The sequence below is a fragment of the Pseudorasbora parva genome, chromosome 10 (genome assembly GCF_024679245.1).
Source record: "Pseudorasbora parva isolate DD20220531a chromosome 10, ASM2467924v1, whole genome shotgun sequence".
Taxonomy (NCBI): domain Eukaryota; kingdom Metazoa; phylum Chordata; class Actinopteri; order Cypriniformes; family Gobionidae; genus Pseudorasbora; species Pseudorasbora parva.
This window is the reverse complement of record NC_090181.1, coordinates 39239520-39255373: the sequence shown is the minus strand read 5'-3', so window position 1 is coordinate 39255373 and position 15854 is coordinate 39239520. Positions and strand designations below refer to the sequence as shown.

Sequence of the window (15854 nt, the reverse complement as noted above, 5' to 3'; positions counted from 1 at the left end):
GTTTATGTCATGAATATTAATTAGGTCCTCCAGTGATGCCTCCATCTTTCTGCCGTTCGGCCAATCGTCGGTGAACGTCGTAGTACGTACTTAATATTCATAAATCGAGCCTTCACAGTGGTGGCGCTTGTTTGTTTCCAGGTTACAGAATGAGGAAGCATCCTCAGACAGTTGCTATTGTTTTAAACATTTTTTTTGCAGTTGACACTGGCGTGTGACAGATCACGTGAGTTTATGGAGACAACCACACCACATCATGTGATTTGAAAGTGAAAAACTTCCATTTGATCGCTGTTGTAGTAGTGACAGCAGCAGCAAAATGTATCACTGGAGTGTTTTGTCCCTTTCTTTTCTGTTGATTGGCAGTTGTGTTTGTCAATACAAGCCTACGTGGGAATCAATTGATTCGAGACCTCTACCGGAATGGTTCGATCAAGCCAAATTCGGCATATTCATTCACTGGGGAGTGTTTTCAGTTCCCAGCTATGGCAGTGAATGGTTCTGGTAAGTCTACAAAAAAAACTGCGATAAAGTGCAAAACGTTCAAAAGTGCATGATTATATTAGGCATTTTTCTGTGACTAACGTTACATTAATTATACTTTTCCATGTAACGATTCAGCTTAACTTGTGTATTATTTATAGATATGTCATACCTGTTTAATGTTATGCGTAAATTGCATAAACCTATTCAACTTGGTGTTTTGATACATAACGTTAAGGCTCTTGCCACACATCCTTAACACTTTTTAGACAATTTTTTTGAATGATATATATTTACTTCCTGGTCACGTGAACTGATAAAACCCACTGTTTTTTACTAACAAATAGCTCACATATGCTATTTGATTTTGGGAACATATCTTTGTTAATTTTATTTTATTTTTAAAACGAATAATATCTATTTAACTTCCTGGTCAGGTAAGTTAATGCTGCAATAACTGCTGTTTTATATAAACAAATATCTCTCACACATCTTGCATGTATGCTATTTGTTTTTGGGAAAATGTGTTTGTTGATTTTAGACCATTTTTTAAACTAATACCATTTATTTCACTTCCTGGTCATGTGAACTTGCTTCTGCAAAACATCAAGTTCTCTCACACACCTTACACATACAGGTTTTTCTTATCATGTGATCTGATTATGTCACACCCTTTTTTGTGTTTTTGATGTTTGTTAGTTTTTTTTTTTTTTTTTATGTTTTTTATTTAACTTCCCGGTCATGGGACCTGTGCATTGTACTCTGCATCATGCATTCATTTAAAAAGCTTTTTAGTAAAGGAATGTTGTAGGTGCAGTAAGGGATTTCTGAGAAACACAAAAAACCTAGCCTGACAAGCCAGACCCACATCGAGATGTTTGGTCTGGAAACTCACCATTGACAGGGCTCAATCCGAGGGGCGGGATAAACGGTTGTCTTTCAAACTACCTCTGCACACAATTGGATAGCGACCAACCAACCAGAGCAACATGAAGCGGAGCTCGTTGATAGAGTAAACATTCGCTGTGTCCTGTCGGCAAAACTCCGAACAAATCTTTCCTTTTTGTGAATGACTTCAGTGCCGTTCTTTGTTCTTTTCTCAGAGAAAAGCTTAACTCCAAGTCTTCCAGAGTCGCGGTCAAAGCTGATTCGAAAGACCACCGTTCGCCAGCTTCTGTGTTTACTAGAAGCACGCAAGCGCAACTCTGCTGTCATTCTGTTAAGCCCCGCCCACCGACTCTATACACGATGTGATTGGCCTGACCAGAGATTGGCATTTACAGCTCAGATGTGTATTGAAAGTTGCTAGACGACACTCGCGGCAGATTAGAATGGCTGCTGCCATGGTGCGTCTAGATTTCTAGGCTACAAAAAACCCAGACAAACACACCTGTCCCTTCATTGCTCCACCATCAGAAGCTGTATTGTATTGTGTTGTATTCTCTCTCTCTCTCTCTCTCTCTCTCTCTCTCTCTCTCTCTCTCTCTCTCTCTCTCTCTCTCTCTCTCTCTCTCTCTCTCTCTATCTCTCTATCTCTCTCTCTCTCTCTCTCTCTCTCTCCTGAGTTGACACGCCCCCGACTGCTGATTGGCTATGTGTGTCTTATCCACTCTCAATGGTGTTTCTCAGAAATCACTTACTGCACCCTTAATTCATAAAGGAACTTTGTTGTTGTTCATGCACAAAGTTAATGAGTTTTTGCTGTATTTAAAAGCAATGGACAACTTTCAGTGAAGGGAAATTGCCACTACACATCCATGGGTGTGCAAAATCTATTTTTTGCTTAATTAGCCTTTTTGTTAAACATTTGCATATTTGAAATCATATCTAAGTTGTATGGGCAGTTTTACTTATATAGGTTATATTGCATGCAGTGTGACATCATTAGATTACATAAGCATTAAAATATATAATTGATTTGATTATTCCAAGAACTGGGAATAATACACAAAATAAGAATTCCCTACAATCAAATAATGTATAATAGTTTAATTTAAAAGATATAAATATAAAAAATATTATAAAATCACCAAAGACATGTTTCCACAAACAACTGCATTAGATGTGTGAGAGATATTTGTTAAAATAATACAGTCAGTAATAATTACTGTTAGCCTGACAAGCCAGACCCACATCGAGATGTTTGGTCTGGAAACTCACCATTGACAGCTCAATCCGAGGGGCGGGATAAACGGTTGTCTTTCAAACTCCCTCTGCACACGATAGGATAGCGCTACAACCAACCAGAGCAACGAAGGTGAAGCAGAGCTCGTTGACAGATTAAACATTCGTCGTATCCGGTCGGCAAAACTCAGAACACATCTTCCCTTCTTAAGAATAACTTCAGTGCCATTCTTTGTTCTTTTCTCAGGGAAAAGCTTAACTCCAAGTCCTCCAGGGTCACGGTCAAAGCTGATTCGAAAGACAGCCGTTCGCCAGTTTCTGTGTTTACTAGAAGCACACAAGCGCAACTCAGTTGTCATTATGTTAAGCCCCGCCCACCGACTCTATACATGATGTGATTGGCCCGACCAGAGTTTGGCTTTTACAGCTCAGAAGTGTATTGAGAGTTGCTAGACGCTCACGGCAGATTCTAGGCTAAATTACAGTGTGAATGACACTAAAAAATAAAATAAAATAAAAAGTATCACGGCACTATCAAAGTTCTACAATATTATGATGTTTTGCACTACAATATTATGATGCTGTACTGTATATCAAAGTACCATGGTACTTCAGTCTGATACCTTACCATGCTACAGTACTGAATGTGAATAAGTGAATAAGATTAAAACAGGTAAAAAAAAATATAATATTTTAAATGCTTTATTCAATGAAAATGACATGAATCCCCGTGCCTCCTCCTGACATTTCACTTTTAATTTACAGTATATAGCAAAAAATAAGGTAATAAAATATTTTTCAAAAACAAATTCGGTGTAAATTCGTAGTGTCATTGTTTTTCCCCTCATTTCAGTAATAACAATTAGACTTTGCACATTACAATGTGCTTAATCTTAATCAAAAAAATATATGAATGCAAATCATACAAAATGTTTTTAATCAAAGTATAATTTTAATTTATATCAGATAAATGACTATGTTTTTTGTATTTATATATTTGAGTTTAATTGTACTTAATTGTTTTGTTTTCCAACAGGTGGTACTGGCAGGGCCAGAAAAGTCCATCTTATGTTAACTTTATGAATCAGAATTATCCTCCTGGCTTCACCTACGCAGACTTTGCACCTCAGTTCAAGGCTGAGTTCTTTGATCCTGTAGAGTGGGTTGACATTTTTGCCTCGTCTGGAGCCAAATATATTGTGCTCACAACCAAACACCATGAAGGTTTGTGAGAAATGACTTGCATATCTGTCAACTTTTGTTATATTAATGCTACATAATTACAATTAAAAATAAAAATGCATAAAGGTATAAAAAGGTATAAAAACTATAAAATGTATAAAACATTACATTTTTTATTTAATGTATAAAACTATGGAAGCCCGTCTCCGCCACTTAATAATTTTTTTTTGACTTTTTTTCTCACTATTGCAAGTTATAAAGTCACATTTCTGACTGAGAAATAAAGTCAGAATTCTGACTTTATATCTCACAATTGCGAGTTTATATTTCAGAATTCTGACTTTATTTCTCAGTCAGAAATGTGACTTTATAACTTGCAATAGTGAGAAAAAAATCACAATTGTTTTATTTAGTAGCGGAAATGGGCTTGCATAGTTTTATAAATAACCTTTTGCACAAAAAAAAGAAAAAAAAAGAGAAGAAAACGTTCGATATTTGCAAATGCAGGGACCATCTCTAAAGTTACATACGACATTGTTACACCTACACATTTCTAACTTCAATAGCATTTGAACGGAATGACTTTATCAAACTCTTACAATATCAAAACTAACTGTAAAGTGTTCATCTAGAGGTCAGCTATGATACACACCTTTTATATATACCATTCAAATGCTATTGAAGTTAGAAATGTGTAGGTGTAACAATGTCGTATGTAACTTTAGTTTACTTGTTTACTTGTCTTGTTTACAAGGCAACAAGTCACAAACTTTAAATTTGTACACTTGTTGCCTTGCTATCAGGCAATGACTTTGCAGGCAGCGTTTGTGCACACAGGTATAGCTCATAAAACTGATTGCAGACAGGCGTTTGAGGCAGCGCAATTGGGAGTTTGTATCTCAGAATTATGACTTTATATCACGCAATTGCGAGAAAAAAGTCAGAATTGTAACTTTTTAACTCGTAATTTTCAGAAAAAATAGTCAGAATTCTAAGATAAAAAGTCGCAATTACTCTTAATTTTTTTAATTTAGTGGCGAAAACGGGCTTCCATATAAAAGGCTTTAATGTTTCACCGGAGCTAATCAAAATATCCATTTCTGCCGCTCTGGAATTAAAAGCACGCCGTTGTTTCACCATTTTAGGTTTGCTTAACAGACCTGCCAGCTGATTACCGAACTCAATTGGTTTAAAGGGGTGGTTCCGTGGGTTTTTTTCTAGGCTTGGTTGTGTTTATGGGGCGCAGTATAACATGTCTTAATACTTATTTTTTCTTATTTTTCTTATATTTGACCTTTATTCCACACCGCTGTCTCCACTATCCTTTGAACAGCTCGTTTGCTTCCTGCATCTATGAAGCCCATCCCGCCGAAAAACGCAATGGTCTTAGATGGGTTAGATGGCCAAAGGTAGTTTCATTTATTTTTATTGGCCGAAGTGCCAAGCACAGGTTGCCGGAAACGCCATGCCCCTTACCATTACGGGCAGAAGTCACATCTGCTGTGACTAGCAAGGGTTTATGATGTCACCAACCCGGGAATAAGCTCGTTGTAGTCCAAACCAGCCTTTTTTGTAGGCAATAAACTGCCATAACTTTAAAAGACAATATCTCAGTTTGCATTGAACTTTCAGCGCTGTAACTTTGCTGATACTGTTTATGCTCAAGCAGCAACATTACACACAACTAAAGTTAAAAAAAGTGAAAACGCATGCAACCACCCCTTAAGGATTTTCTAACTACAGATAAGATTATGTAGCCGGATTCTGGGGGCGTATTACAGAAACTTTCTGTCTTATCATATTCTAACTCATATGAAAAGTTCATTTAGGATTTTAGGACAGATTACTTTTGAGATTTATTTATATAAAAAATACTGTATTACAATGGAATACACTTTAAAATCACAAAATGCAAAAAATGTGAATGTTTTAAATTGAAGACCCTGTTTTTACACTTTCTTAATAGGATTTGTGTGATTTACCCATGTGTTTCAATTCCTTAGGCTTTACATTGTGGGGCTCAAAGTATTCGTGGAACTGGAACGCAGTGGAGGTCGGGCCGAAGCGGGATCTGGTGGATGAGATCGCCACCGCTTTACGGACACACAGTGATTTGCGTCTGGGGCTTTACCACTCCTTGTTTGAGTGGTTTAACCCTCTGTACAGATCTGATGCTGACAACCACTACAAAACCGATGTGTTCCCTACTACAAAGACCCTGCCTGAGCTGTACGAGATAATCAATAAGTACAAACCTGAAGTGCTGTGGTCTGATGGTGATGGAGATGCGCCCGACTCTTACTGGAACAGCACAGGGTTCCTCGCCTGGCTTTATAACGAGAGGTAAGGCCACCTTAACACCTTAAGTGTCATCATGATTACAAACCAAGAAACCAACATGAGGTCCAAAGAAGGCAGATTACATAAAATATCAAATTCAATTTCCATTTCCTCCCTTAGGGGGTCACACTTTGACAACAGTTATTTTACTTTTTTTTTTTACAATTGCTGTTGTACTGTCTTTTGTTTCAATAATCTTTATTTCTTAGTATTTGCATTTTGATATTTCTTGGAACCACACTATTCAATTTCTACAAATTCAAATAATAAAATTTACTACAGTCTGTGTAATATATATCAGGCACAACATTGACATATAATAGGTGAAGTGAATAACCCTGATCACCTCTTCAATATGGCACCTGATAGTGGGTGGGATCTATCAGGCAGCAAGTAAACATTTTTGTCCTCAAAGTTGATGTGTAAGAAGCAGGAAAAAAGGGCAAACGTAAGGATTTGAGAGAGTTTGACAAGGACCAAATTGTGATGGCTGGATGACTGGGTCAGATCATCTCCAAAACTGCAGCTCTTGTGGAGTGTTCCCGGTCTGCAGTGGTCAGTATCTGTCAAAAGTACTTCAAGGGAGACACAGTGGTAAACCGATGACAGGGTCATGGGCGGCCAAGGCTCATAAATACACACTGGCTCGTGCGGTCCGATCAAACAGACGAGCTACTGTAGATCGAATTGCTCAAGAAGTTAATGCTGGTTCTGACAGAAAGGTGTCAGAATACACAGTGCATCTCAGTTTGTTGTGCATGGAGCTGCACAGCCGCAGGCGAGTCAGGGTCCCCATGCTGACCCCTGTCCACTGTTGAAAGCACCAACAGTAAGCATTAGAACGGGACCACAGTGTAGCTGCATCTACCAGAAGGGCTTACTTGACTCTCACTTGACCATGGTGGCCTGGTCTGATGAATAACGTTTTCTTTTACACCCTTTTCATGGAAACTGTATTCCCTGGTGGCTGTGGCCTATTTCAGCAGGATAATGTGCTCCTGCCACAAAGCAAAAATGGTTCAAGAATGGTTTGAGGTGTTGGTGTATAAAACAGCATATTTAATACAAAAAGCAAAAGCATAATCTTCAAACACTTTAAGGTGCAGTGTATTTATGAGGATATATTGACAGAAATGCAATATAATATATGTAACTTTTTAGTGGTGTATAAACACCTTACATAATGTACAGTTATGTTTTTATTACCTTAGAGTTTTTTTTACTCCAAATTATTACAAGATTTTAATTTACCATATAACAATAGCATTTTTTTCTGCTAAATGCTTATTTAGTCAATATTTTGGAGTAAGCTAGTGTATAGATGAACTCAAAGCTAACAGACATAGACTGAAGCCTTTCATTTTTAAATGTCATAACATTGAAGAGAACCAATCAAGTTGCACACTTAGAATTGTCCAAGTGAAGTTATGTAGCTTAACTGATGGCAAATGTGTTTTCAGCCCTGTGCGGGACACAGTTGTGACCAATGACCGCTGGGGATATGGCAGCATATGTAAACATGGCGGATATTACACCTGCTCTGATCGGTACAACCCAGGTCACCTGCTGAAACACAAGTGGGAGAACTGCATGACCATAGACCAGAAGTCATGGGGCTACAGGAGAAACGCCAAACTCAGCGATTATCTCACCATTGAACAGCTGATAGGAGTAAGTTTTACATGTACATACAGTCGTAAAATGTTAGAAAGTGAATTCATAGTTTAGAAAACAACTTGCACAGGCATACATTTTGGGCGTTATGCTTATCAAGCCTACATTATTTGAAAAAATTACAGCAAAAGCAGCAAGATTGTGATGTGAAATATTATTACTTGAATATTACTTGAATATATTTTAAAATGTAATGTATTCCTGTGATGCAAAGCTGAATGTTCAGCATCATCACTCCAGTCTTCAGTGTCACATGATCCTTCTGAAATCATTCTGATATGCAGATTTGTTGCTCAAGAAACATTATATTGCTATTTTATATGACATATCTTATTATTATCAATGTTGAAAACAGTTGCACTACTTAATATTTTGTGAAAAGTGTGAAACATCTTTTGTTACATTGTAAGTAGTGAATTTACTGTCACTTTTGATGAATTTAATGCATCCCTTCTTATAAGTAATCTTACTGACTCCAAACTTTTGAATGGTGGTGTATCAATGCACTGAGCACTGAGAAGTCCTCCATTTGTCTTACAGACTCTTGTGGAGACTGTGTCCTGTGGGGGGAATCTGCTGTTGAACGTGGGCCCCACACATGACGGCCTAATCATGCCCGTATTTGAGGAGCGTCTGCGGCAGATGGGTCAGTGGCTTAAGGTGAACGGAGAAGCCATTTACAACAGCAGCGCGTGGAGAGCTCAGAACGACACTGTTACTCCTGGAGTTTGGTCAGTTACTTTATGAATTCACTCTCATGTACAGTAACATGCAATGCGAATGTCTGTTTGTCTCTCTGCCTGTGTTTCTCTCTTTCTCTGTTAATCTCTTTCACATTTCACACTTTTTTTTGTTCTAACAGGTATACATGTAATAAGAAGGAGAATGCAATCTATGCATTTTTTCTTTCATGGCCCACTGATGGGTACGTTGTTCTAAGCGACCCCATTGTGTCAGCGTCCAAGACTCAGGTAATGTCTATTGTATACAATATGTTAAAAAAAATTCGTATTGAATAATTGATTGTTTTCTTAGCCCGGCTTTAACTCATTAGCAACCAACCATACCTTAGCAGCTGTTACCATTTCATCAGATTACATTTTGATGTACACTAACGTTTAAACGTTTGGGTCAGTAAGATTTTGTTTTTGTTTTTTGTAAGAATTAATCATTTTACAAGGATGCATTAAACAGTAAAGAAATTTATAATATTATAAAAGTTTTTACATTTAAAAAAATGCTGTTCAACAAAGAATCCTGAAAAAAAAGGAGTAAAGATGCTGAAAATTCAGCTTTGCATCACAGGAATAAATTGTATTGTATTGTAATTATATTTAACTAAAAATACACAGTATTACATTTTTTACTGTATTTTAATCAAATAAATGCAGCCTTGAGACTCCTTTCAGAAATGTTAAAAAATCTTACCAATCCCAAACTTTTGAATGGTAGTGTTTGTCCTGATTCTTTTTCATTGATTCTAATTCTTACCCCTGACAACCCTCCCTGCATTTATCCACCTCCAAAATTCACAAGCACACAATGCAAGAATGAACGTCTCTTTATCATGGCTGAAGCGAAGCAAAATAAAGCTTCATGAAAAATAAAGCGAAGATGAAGAATGAACGACAAGGAAGAACAAAAAATGAACATGCAGTACACAAGAGTACAGTGCATCTGGAAATTATTCACAGCACTTCTCTTTTTACAAGTTTTGTTATGTAACAGCCTTATTCCAAAATGGGTTCAATTCATTATTTTCCTCAAAATTCTACAAACAATATCTCATAATGACAACGTGAACGAAGTTTGTTTGAAATCTTTGCAAATGTATCACAAAAAAAAAAAAATCAAGACATGCACATAAGTATTCACAGCTGTTGCCATGCCGCGCAAAATTTAACTCCGGTGCATCCTATTTCCACTGAGCATCCTTGGGATATTTCTTCAATTTGATTGAAGTCCACCTGTGAAGAAAAGCCATCTCTGCAGCATTTAACCAATCAGGCCTGTATGGTAGAGTGGCCAGACGGCACATGACAGCCCACCTGGAGTTTGCCAAAATTCACCTGAAGGACTCTCAAACAATGAGAAACAAAATTCTCTGGTCTAAAGAAAGAAAGATTGAACTCTTTGGCCTGAATGGCAAGCGTCATGTCTGGAGGAAACCAGGCACTGCTCATCACCTGGCCAATACCATCCCTATAGTTACGCATGGTGGTGGCAGCATCATGCTGTGGGGATGTTTTTTAGTGGCAGGAACTGGGAGACTAGTCAGGATCGAGGGAAAGATGATTGCAGCAATGTACAGAGACATCATTGATAAAAACCTAGACCTCAGACTGGGGCAAAGGTTCATCTTCCATCAGGACAACAACCCTAAGCACACAGCCAAGATAACAAAGGAGTTGCTATGGGACAACTGTGCAAATGTCCTTAAGTGGCCCAGCCAGAGCCCTGAAAATGGCTGAGCACAGACATTCCCCATCCAACCGGATGGAGCTTGAAAGGTCCTACAAAGAAGAATGGCACAAACGGCCCAAAAATAGGTGTGCCAAGCTTGTAGCATCATACTTAAAAAGATTTGAGGCTGTAATTGGTGCCAGAGGTACTTCAACAAAGTACAAAGCAAAGGCTGTGAATACTTATGTACATGTTATTTTATTTTTATTTTTTTATTGTCATGTTTTTTTTTTTTTTAAATACATTTACAAAGATTCCAAACAAATTTCTTTCACATTGTCTTTCAAATTTTGGAATAAGGATGTAACATAACAAAATGTGGAAAAAGTGAAGTGCTTTGAATACTTTCCGGATGCCCTGTACAGTCCCTGACAAAAGTCTTGTCGCTTATCTATTTTGTAGAAATACCTGATATTAACCTGACTTTTAATTAATCAATTGGTGTTAGAAATAGCTCATATGAAAAGCTAAAACCCTCCCGAATGATGTTTAATGCACTGAAATAAATAATTTTCACAGAAGAAATATTTATCATTTAATCAAGACAGAAAGGTCAAATTTTGGCAAGACAAAAGTTTTGTCGCCTATACAGAAATGTAACAAATTTACTGCAAATACAAAAATATGTCAGCAAATTAAGTTGTGGCGCTGTGAAATCCAAATTTAATATCTTGTATGACTTCCATGAGCTTGAAGGACTGCATCCATGCGGTTTGGCAAGGATTCATACAATTTATTGATGAAGTCATCAGGAATAGCTAAGAAAGCAGTCTTGCATGCCTCCCAGAGTTCATCAATATTCTTTGGTTTCGTCTTCCATGCGTCCTCTTTCATCCTACCCCACATATGCTCAATGATGTTCATGTCTGGTGACTGGGCTGGCCAATCCTGGAGCATCTTGATCTTCTTCGCCTTGAGGAACTTTAATGTGGAGATGGAAGTATGCAATGGAGCACCGTCCTGCTGCAGAATTTGGCCTCTTTTATGGTTGGGAATATAAGAGGTAGCTAAGATTTCTTGGTATTTTAGACTATTGATGTTGCCTTCCATCCTGCAGATCTCTCGCACACCCCCATACTGGATGTAACCCCAGACCATGATTTTACCGCCACCAAACTTCACTGTTTTCTGGGTGAATCTCGGATCCATTCGGGCACCAGTAGGTCTCCTGCAATATTTGCGGCGACTGTGGTGTAATTCAACTGAAGATTCATCTGAAAATCCACCTTCTGCCACTTTTCCTGCGTCCATCCTTTTAGCAGGCTGTGGGCCTTGGCAAATGCCACACAGTTTTTCAATTGTCTTTTGTTTAGTGCTGGCTTCTGGGCACTGATTCGACCATGGAGGCCATTTCGAGGCAGAATCCTACAAACTGTTCTGGTTGAGACAGGGACTTCAGGTGACCAGGTCTCGTGGAGCTCTGCTGCAGTGGAAAATGGGCCTTGGATTTTCGAGCCAACAAACGGTCCTCTCGAGCAGTTGTCTTGCGGGGTCTGCCTGACCTGGACTTGTCAAAAACGTCTCCAGTCTCTTCAAATCTTTTTTTTATCCTCTGTACTTGACGCTGAGACACATTGAAGGTGTCTGCCACATCAGCAGTGGATCTGGTCTTCAGCCTCTTGATAATCAAAACTTTAGTCTCAGGGTGAATCTTAGGCATGTTTGCAGAGGTCTAGTTGCAGTTGATGTGAAGGTCTAGTGTACTGGGGTTCTTTTTATACACACTTGAGACCTAATTGATCCAATATTAGTCACAGGGGAAGCTCATATGACAAGGTGACAACACTTATGTCTTTCCAAAAATTGACTCTATGGGCTTTACCAAGCTGTGAATATTAGAATACTTTTTGAAAGTTTAGTTTTTCACTGAAACATTATCACAAAAGCTGGTGGGATTAAAATGAGCCATTTCTTGTAAAAAAATCTTGATTAGAAATATATTTCAGCGGCACTTAAGGTCAATTTGTACACAAGCGACAAGACTTTTGTCAGGGACTGTATACACAAGCAAAAGTTGGTTGTTGGCCCCCAGCAGCTCCAGACAAAAAATTACAATCAAAACTGTCCTGTTATTATAGCTAACATTACAACAACAGCACATCTTGGTTCTGTGAAACAGAACATACAATGTTACTTATGTATGGAGCAAAACTGATCCTCTGCGTCTGTTTTCCTCCCTGCTTGGCTTTCCCCAGCACTTTTCTTTGTTGTAATGTCTCTCAGGAATCTGTCTTTCTAAAGTCTTTCTTCAAATCTCCCTCTTGCTCATTCTCCCGCAATCGTTAGTGGGCATGCTGCTGACTGGCTCCCTCTTACTCCTCCCCCATCACGAGTAGACATGCCCCTTACTGCTGACTGGCACCCTCTCTCTCCTCCCCCATCATGAGTAGACATGCCCCTTACTGCTGATTGGCTCCCTCTCTCTCCCTCATCACGAGTAGACACGCCCCTTACTGCTGATTAGCTCCCTCTCTCTCCTCCCCCATCACGAGTAGCCACAACCCTTACTGCTGATTGGCTCCCTCTCTCTCCTCCCCCATCACAAGTAGACGCAACCCTTACTGCTGATTTTGCTTTGGCAGGCAATTCAAATGGTTAGTCACAGTGACAACTGCGATTTTTGGGTTAATAATAGTCAATAAATGCATTTTGCATAAATCAATAAATGCATAAATGATTTTCAATCATTTTATTACACATCGACATGTTATATTTAATTAATATGTAACTTACCATACCTTGCAAAAAAAGAAAAAAAAAGAATAATTTTCTCTAATTCCATAAAAATGGATGAAACGGAATTAAGATGTGCTGTTAATTTAAAATCTTACTGATTAAACGTCTTACCTTTTAAAAGTGCATCACAAACGGTCTGTTCTGCTTTCACTCTATGGTGCGGCTGCTACTTCCGGGAATTATTGAGAGTCTCCACGAGCCGCCATTGCTGTAGAAAAAAAACCTGTTCCATTGGAGTCTATGGAGTTGTCGTGACTCTCTCTCTATGGCTCTGTCCTTCCCCATCATGAGTGGACACGCCCCCTTTGCTGATTGGCTACCTCTCTCCTCTCCCATCATGAGTGGACACGCCCCCTACTGTTAATTGGCTCACTTTCTTTCCTCCCCCATCATGAGTAGACACTGCTGTAGACTACTGCTGATTGGATCCCTCTCTCTCCTCCCCCATAATGAGTGGACACGCCCCCTACTGTTGATTGGCTCACTTTTTTCCTTCCCCCATCACCAGTAGACACACCCCCTACTGCTTATTGGCTCACTCTCTGTCCTCCCAAATCATGAGTGGATACACCCCCTACAGCTGATTTGCTCCCTCTCTCTCCTCCCCCATCATGAGTGGCCACACCCCCTATTGCTGATTGGTTCCCTCTCTCCTCTCATCATGAGTGGACACACCCCCTACTGCTGATTGGCTCCCTTTCTTTCGTCCCCCATCATGAGTAGATACGCCACCCTACAGCTGATTGGTTCACTCTCTGTCCTCCCCATCATGAGTAGACTTTTTTTTTTCTTGTTTCCTTTTCCAAATCAGGTGGTGCTGCTTGGCTATCAGTCCGTCCCGTGGCAGTCCATGAGTCCCACAGGTCTGAAGGTTCATCTGCCTCAGCTGGCCCCCAGTCAGATGCCCTGCTCCTGGGCTTGGACACTGCGACTGACTGGTGCCATGTAGCCGGAGGATAGTGGCACAGTTTGTTATTCATTTTAAGACTAATGAATAATATATATAAATCTTGAATCTGAATAAATATTTAGGAGTTAATTTACGTTATTTAATTGCACAATGTATCCTGATTGCATAGTATATCACTGTAGGGACTCAAAGTGGAGAGGTGTGCTGTTGCTTTGCTAAGTGATCAGACATTTTTGCCTTGATGGTAAAACGAGTGAAAAACCCCTGAGCCTAGAATGCTGAAGATCATGTTATGTTGGACTATATTAGGCCAGTAAGCAGCCACCTGACAGAACGTCCTGGCAACCGCAAAGCAACGCACTCTCTCTCTCTCTGAACAACTTAGCAAACACATAAAGGATCTAGGGATTTGATATAACCTGTTTAGTATTACTTCAAGAAAGCAACCATACACCTCTGTTGTTTTATCTTCTTAGTTTTTTTTAAATTCATCATGGGTCATTTATGGAGTTGTCATTTGATTTATCATTTAATCATTTATTCATATTATTATAATTTGATTTGCACAATGTAAACATTTATTCATCATTTTATTCGTCATTATATATTAGTTTTTACTTCCTTTCTATGATTGTGTTGTTTCAGAGAATGTGCAATGTATGTCTTTACAAATAAAAGATGAGAGAAATATCTGCATTTGGCTTTATGGGATGTTGTTGTGAAGCAGTTTGGTTTAAGAACCCTTGATGTATTTGTGCTGGTCAGATGAAGTCTTGAAACATACACAACATACATTAAATGGGTGTCTTCTCACAGAATCCGGGATCGAAACGGATATTTCTGATGTGGAGATCCATCCGATCTAACAATAGCAATCTCTGTTAAACACCTGATCCATCTTAGTGTCATGATAGTGACTTTAGGATGGGCAAAAATATAATGGTTTCATAAGAATTACATTGCAACAATGTATAAATAAACTAACTAAAAAAAAATGTCTTAATTGGAAGCCTGATTGCCTTGACAACCACATGAGATATATTATTGCTGTTTTGTATGTTTGATTATCTTTTAAAATATTATTGCTGTTTTGTATGTTTGTATGATTATCTTTTAAAATGAATAAAGATTTATTTGATTAGCATCAGTGTCTGTTTTTATGTGGATTTATAGTTAGCATCCACACAAACAGGTGCGCTAAATGTTTAAAGTGCCCCATAATGCTGTTTTAAAGGTTCCTAATTTAGTTTCTCCTACAACAGGTTTACATGCATTAAAGGTAAAAAAAACACACATTGATTTTCTCGTAATATACATTGCACATCACCACATTGTTCAATGATTGTCAAACTTGTCTGATGAATCAGTCTCTTAAGTCCTACTTTCCACAAACCTACTCTGTTCTGATTGGTCAGATGGCCCAGTCTCTTGTGATTGGTCCACATTGGAAACAAAACTCCTTACAAAAACTGATCTTCAGCTCCATGCAGAGGCTCAGCGATTGTACACACTGTACAGTAGACAATAATAATGATGTCGATTTTACCATATCAATCCGAGCATGAGTGATGAAGAAACATTGGAAAAACTAGTAAATCATTCCGAACCCGGGTATGCAAATATATTTTCTGGTGAGGTAGAACTGTCAAACAGTAAGATTTGAACAAACAAAAAAAGACTCTTTAATGCGGTTCAGAGTCTATTTTTTTCTTTTGGGAGACAATAAATTTATAGAACATTTACATTCGCAAACAGCTCTGTTACATATTGCATGAAAGGGAATATTAAAAAAAAAACATAATTGGGGTATTTAAATAATTATATGTATGCAAAATTTTATAGTGTCTTGCAAAGCAATTTGCTGCATTTGTAAAGAAAGTGGATTATTATAGGATTATTTAGATTTATTTATGCTATTTCGAAATAGCTTGCATTTTTACAC

General features: G+C 38.4%; 1 protein-coding gene across 2 annotated transcripts; it reads left to right on the top strand.

Moving 5' to 3' along the window:
- The first annotated feature begins 130 nt into the window (after nucleotides 1-130).
- On the top strand, nucleotides 131-15056 carry fuca2 (alpha-L-fucosidase 2). 2 transcript variants are annotated; one of them, XM_067456082.1, is made up of 8 exons: nucleotides 131-226; nucleotides 367-504; nucleotides 3644-3831; nucleotides 5793-6132; nucleotides 7590-7800; nucleotides 8344-8534; nucleotides 8666-8774; nucleotides 13814-15056. In XM_067456082.1, exons 3-8 carry the CDS (start codon nucleotides 3687-3689, stop codon nucleotides 13949-13951), a joined length of 1134 nt encoding a protein of 377 aa, XP_067312183.1. In that variant the 5' UTR covers nucleotides 131-226; nucleotides 367-504; nucleotides 3644-3686; the 3' UTR covers nucleotides 13952-15056. The 2 variants fall into 2 exon arrangements, with proteins under 2 accessions (XP_067312183.1, XP_067312182.1); XM_067456081.1 differs by lacking the exon at nucleotides 131-226 and having other exon boundaries at nucleotides 233-504.
- Nucleotides 15057-15854: the final 798 nt, after the last annotated feature.

Bases quoted from the DNA above. Each gene is read 5' to 3' on its own strand.
- fuca2 (XM_067456081.1), top strand. From the start codon at position 320: ATGTATCACTGGAGTGTTTTGTCCCTTTCTTTTCTGTTGATTGGCAGT. The intron at 6,133-7,589 runs GTAAGGCCACCT...ATGTGTTTTCAG, and splicing joins GCCTGGCTTTATAACGAGAG to CCCTGTGCGGGACACAGTTG. The intron at 8,535-8,665 runs GTCAGTTACTTT...TTGTTCTAACAG, and splicing joins ACTGTTACTCCTGGAGTTTG to GTATACATGTAATAAGAAGG.